Genomic DNA, 5,000 nt, shown 5'->3' on the forward strand with positions numbered 1-5,000 from the left:
CTTTACATAAGGACGTCTCAAAATGCTCCAGATTAAGATTGTGTTGTCAATCCTGGTTCGGGTGCTTTCTGTCTGACCCAACAGCAGCAGGACACTGCCCCCTACCGTTCATGAAACGATATGACAGTGAGGGGCGGAATAAACGTTGTTGTTCTATGACGTGTTTTTCTTTTAGAGCCAATCGAGCTTCGAGGATAGCACAGAGAACCACGCCAAAGAATCACTGTGGCCAATCGTTATTCGGCATTGTAGAAATATAGGCGGGGATTGATGACAAGCACTGTGACGTATTTTCAAGAAATTCTGAGTCGCCGTCGACGAATCCTCCAGTTTGTTTGGACCCGGCCACCGAGTCAGTCACCCAGCGTCGACACTATGCGGATCTAACGACAGCTGCTGTTTCGACAGTGACCTGGATAGGTAGCTACCGACAAAGTCATATTAACGTCTTTAATAAGAATACCAAAAAGACATCGTTTACACGCGACGATACTAGTAGGTGAGATTATTATGGAGGAGAAGAAGGAGGGGGAGGCGGAGGCGGAGATCCAGGAGCACGGCCCCGAGCACTGGTTCTCCACCTGGGAGCGGCAGTGTCTGGCCGAGGCCGAGCAGGAGGAGCCCGGCGAGGAGCAGGCGGACCAGAGCAGACTCTCAGAGCAGAAACTCTGGCACCTCTTCCAGAACTCCGCTACGGCGGTGGCACAACTATACAAAGGTCCGAGTCCCTTCTTCACTAAACTAGCTTGTTAGCATTGGCCAGCTAAGCTAGCAGGAACCGAGGCAACAAAGGGTGTCTGCTAACGTTAGCCTGATAGCTTGGCAGTTTGATCTTAATGAGGTTAATTGCATCGCGTTGTAAATGAGCAAAACCACTTATTATACAATATTGTTCATCACGCTCTGTCGGTTGTTTTCGCCGACGGGGTAGATTGTTAGCTTTATCTATCTTATAACTGTTCTGTCTGTTTATTTGTCATCATCAGCCAGTAAAACCCCAGACCAGCCTGTCAACACCACCACCGGGGTGGTATTCCATCAACGTCGAGAAAGGAAAATCCAGGTTTATTTTTGGATAACTCTCGCGAGACATATCGAAACATATGCCTGGCTATTTGGATAATTCACGCGAGATTTATCAGAATAAGCCTGGGTTTTCCTTTAGCGTGGTGATGGAATACCCCCCCAGCTAGCTAGCTTAGCCTCCTCAGGCCAGGGCCAGAGAAACACCAGTGACACAGACGTTATGCGCTACCTAGCCCGTGATCCTAAAACCTTCAAACAAATTGTAACTTGGTTCTCGCTTCACGACACACGAGCTAGCTAGTGATCTGTGTGTGTCCAGCGGTGGTCGCAGAGGAGACAGTCAGCTAACGCCTTTAGCTCTGCTCAGGAGGAACAAAATGGCGAAGTCCAAGCAGGGAGGAGTTCCTCGGGTGGAAATACCTCTCTGCCATTTACGACCCCGAACCCTTCTGTTCTCTGCGGTTACAGTTACTGCTCAACGCAGACGGACACGCGGTGTTTCACCGAGCACTCTTGACCAAGTGAACGTGAGGTGAATTCCAATAACGCTGACAATTATGTCGAACAAAATGGCGAAGGGGATTAAGCCACATCCGAATGGAGTTGTTATTGTAGCCTGTGTGCTGTCTTCAGCCCGAGGTGGGTCGCCATGCCCCTAAATGAACACGGTACAACGAATGTGTCTTAATGTCACCGTTGCCACGGCGCTTTTCTACCTCCCTGGCGACACTCCCTGCTACCGTGTTTCCCCGAACCAAACCACTGTTGTTGCTCGAACCCCAGACTTCCAGAACCACCGCGACTCGACCACAGTGTCTCCGCAGAAACACAAGTTCAGTTCAGACAAAATGGCGTGGCGCAGACAAGCTTGCACGTTTGACAGGTTATGTCAATAAAAGTTGCTTAGCGTTGGTCTTTCCCAAGCCTCGGACACGACTGGCCCAGACAATGATTTAAAAAAACCAATATAGCACGATATGTTTCCACCACAGAGGGCTGTAAAAACAGCCTTTTAACATTTTCCTATTGTTTTGTGTGTTTTTTTTGTGGTGTTTCCAGACAGAGTATGTCAACAACAGCAGGGTCTCTCCCTCTGGGTCCCTTTCCAGAACGCAGCCACGGCTGTCACCAATCTTTACAAAGGTATTTGCTGCCCCCCCCCTTCATTGCTCCCCCCATGGCTGTATTGTGTGTCATAAAGACACTTCTGACTGTAATCACCGTAGCTTTCCTTTTCCTCACTGTTGGATAGAGAACCTATATTGTGGTGTGATAGCTATGCCCCTGGTCCTCCTCTACTGAATCCGTGTGCATGAGTCTTTTCTAGTTGACCCCTTTGTAGCTTACAGCATGTCTATAAAATGTGGTTAGATTCAACTTTATTGCCATTGCAGAGTAGTACTAGACAACAAAGTGAATGTAGGCTATTGTCATTTGCAGAGAAGTACTAGACAACAAAATGAATGTAGGCTCAACTATTTCGTGCCGTCTTATGTAACTTCAAATGAGTTCTAACCTCAAGGAAAGGGAGTTTTATTCCAGAACTTTCTTTGGAGTAGGGAACCATTAGGCTACTCTGCCTGAATCTCTAACCTCCGGTACATATCAAACCACAACTTAACGCCGTCAATAGTATTAGCTTAGCTAACGATTATCCACATTTTCTTCTCTTTTGCTCCCACCCACCCACCCACCACCACCGGCTCTCTCTCTCCTCCCTCCGTCTCCTGCCGAGCAGAGAGCGTGGAAGCCCACCAGAGGAGCTACGACCTGGGCATCCAGATCGGCTACCAGCGCCGCAACAAGGACTTCCTGGCCTGGGTGAAGAAGAGGAGGAGAAACATCCGCCGGGAGGACCTCATCAGCTTCCTGTGTGGCAAAGCCCCGCCCCCGCGGAACGCCCGCGCCCCGCCCAAGCTGTCCGTCATGTCGCCCAGCCGACCGGCGCCCCCGGAGACCAACCTGGGCTCCTCGGTGGAGACGGACCTGCAGCCCTTCAGAGAGGCCATAGCCCTGCACGGTAGCCACATACACACACACACACACACTCACTGTTTCTATCCCTCTGACTGATAACCTCACCCTCTCTTTCAAGTTCTCTCAATGTTCTTGTGTGATTTTTTTTCTTCTTTTTGACTTTTGAATTTTGAGTGTGTGATGGTGCAAAGTGTGTGCAATTCCCTTGCGCGGGTGCTTGTGTAACGGTATGTATTAGGTGTGTGTGTGTGTCTCTCTCTAACTCTGGTCTGTGCTTCTCCTCCAGGCCTGAGTGGGGCGATGGCGAGTATCTCGGTGCGCTCCGGAGCCCCCGGCTCCCCGACACACCTGCGAGACGGCGCCGCCCAGCAGCCCGGTCGCCGTAGGAACGGACTCCACGACGTGGACCTCAACACCTTCATTGCCGAGGAGATGGCTCTGCACCTGGACGCCACCAATCGCAAGAGAGCATCGACCCAGTGCAACGACGTCATCACAGACTCTCCCACCCATAAACGCAACAGGATGCTCTGAGTCCCGCCCACTGACCCCCACCCACCCACCGCTCCCTTGTGGCCGTTTGGATGACTGACGCCCCGGCCAGCCAATCAACTCGTTCCCTCCCCTGCCCTCCTGTTGCTTCAAAATAAAGAAAAAAACAAAACATAAAAGCCACTTAGCCCGCCTTCCTTCCCTCCCTCTTCCTGCTCTCTCTAAAGGAGGAAAGAGCTGCCTGTCCCCTCCCCACCTCTCTAGTTACCCAGAGACTGTTCACTTCAGTACTGAAGGCTTAAGGATATAGTTCCATTTTCTCTGATCGTTCCGTGTCTCAGAACCCCCCCCCGCCCGCCCATACACCAGGAGCTTATCCAGGAGAGTGATGTTTTTCCGAAGGTTGCAGACGGGAAGCTAAATTGCGTAGAGTTGACAAATCCCTAATTCAACAGATAAAAACATGTCTGTTCTTCAAAGTAGGTCTCTTGTCTGAACGTTTCGGTCTCTTGAATGCAGCCTCCACAGGCTCTGTCCCACTGTTCTCATTCTGCTCCCTCCCATGCCCCCCCCCTCCCCCCACTCCCCTTCTGGTCAGAATAGACTGGATAGGTGGGGGTAGGAAGGAGGGAAACCCCCCCCACCCCAGGACTCCATCTTGGAGTGTTTAGACAGAGCAGCTGTAGGATGGGGAGAGAGTCCTGTTGGGGTCCTGAGGCCAAAATGCCTTCCTATTTAGTAGCCCACTCAAGCGCCAGTGTCTTTGGCTCTGTCTCTCTCTCTCTTCCTCCTGCTGCTGCGTGTGTGTGTGTGTGTGTGTTTGACAGCAGAACTGCCATTATCTGAGTGAGTGAGTGTGTGATTGTTTGTGTGTCGTGTGAGTGAGAGGGATTAAGTTGGACACATAAGCTCTTCAACACAAGTCTTTCTGCCGTGTGCAGTTACAATGTAAAGTGAGGTGTGTGTGTGTGTTACTCGTCTTTGCCTTTGAGAAAGCTGCTATCTCTGGTTGTTCAGGGACAGTGGGAGGTGTGTATGTGTTTGTGTAGGGCTCTGGCACGTTCAGCACAATCCTTACCGGATTCATAGTTTTTTTCTTCAGTTTTGTTATTTTAAATGCTTCAGATGTTACTCCTCCCCTGCCCCTCCTGAATCCAATTTAGCTCTTTCTGTCAGTAGGCTAACCTTATCTAAAGTGTATATAAACATTTAGGTGCTGGTATGATACATGTGGTACATATTGTAAAAAAGAAAAAGTGCAAAAACCATTGAATTGTTAATGTACAATAATTATTCTGGCATTAAAGAAAACAAGCTTTTAACTATGACTGGCCTCCCCGGGTTCGACTGTCTCCTGTTTGTCCAGCCGCCTCACCCTGTGTCCCAAAGTGCTTACGGAAAGTTGCCATTTCTCTAGTACTTTTTATTGCTGTACCGACTGGAGGGGGGGAGGGAGGGAGGGAGTGTGTGTGTGTGTGTGAGAAGGAAACCCCGCACTTCCTTAT

At 50.1% G+C, this 5,000-nt stretch overlaps 1 protein-coding gene across 1 annotated transcript; it reads left to right on the forward strand.

Moving 5' to 3' along the window:
- Positions 1-346: 346 nt before the first annotated feature.
- On the forward strand, positions 347-4,806 carry hapstr1b (HUWE1 associated protein modifying stress responses b). The gene is made up of 4 exons (XM_080523731.1): positions 347-718; positions 2,086-2,169; positions 2,765-3,046; positions 3,290-4,806. The coding sequence occupies exons 1-4, from the start codon at positions 511-513 to the stop codon at positions 3,535-3,537; spliced, it is 822 nt and encodes a 273-aa protein (XP_080379857.1). The 5' UTR covers positions 347-510; the 3' UTR covers positions 3,538-4,806.
- Positions 4,807-5,000: the final 194 nt, after the last annotated feature.

The sequence above is a fragment of the Nansenia antarctica genome (genome assembly GCF_963989245.1).
Source record: "Nansenia antarctica genome assembly, chromosome: 2".
Classification (NCBI taxonomy): Eukaryota; Metazoa; Chordata; class Actinopteri; order Argentiniformes; family Microstomatidae; genus Nansenia; species Nansenia antarctica.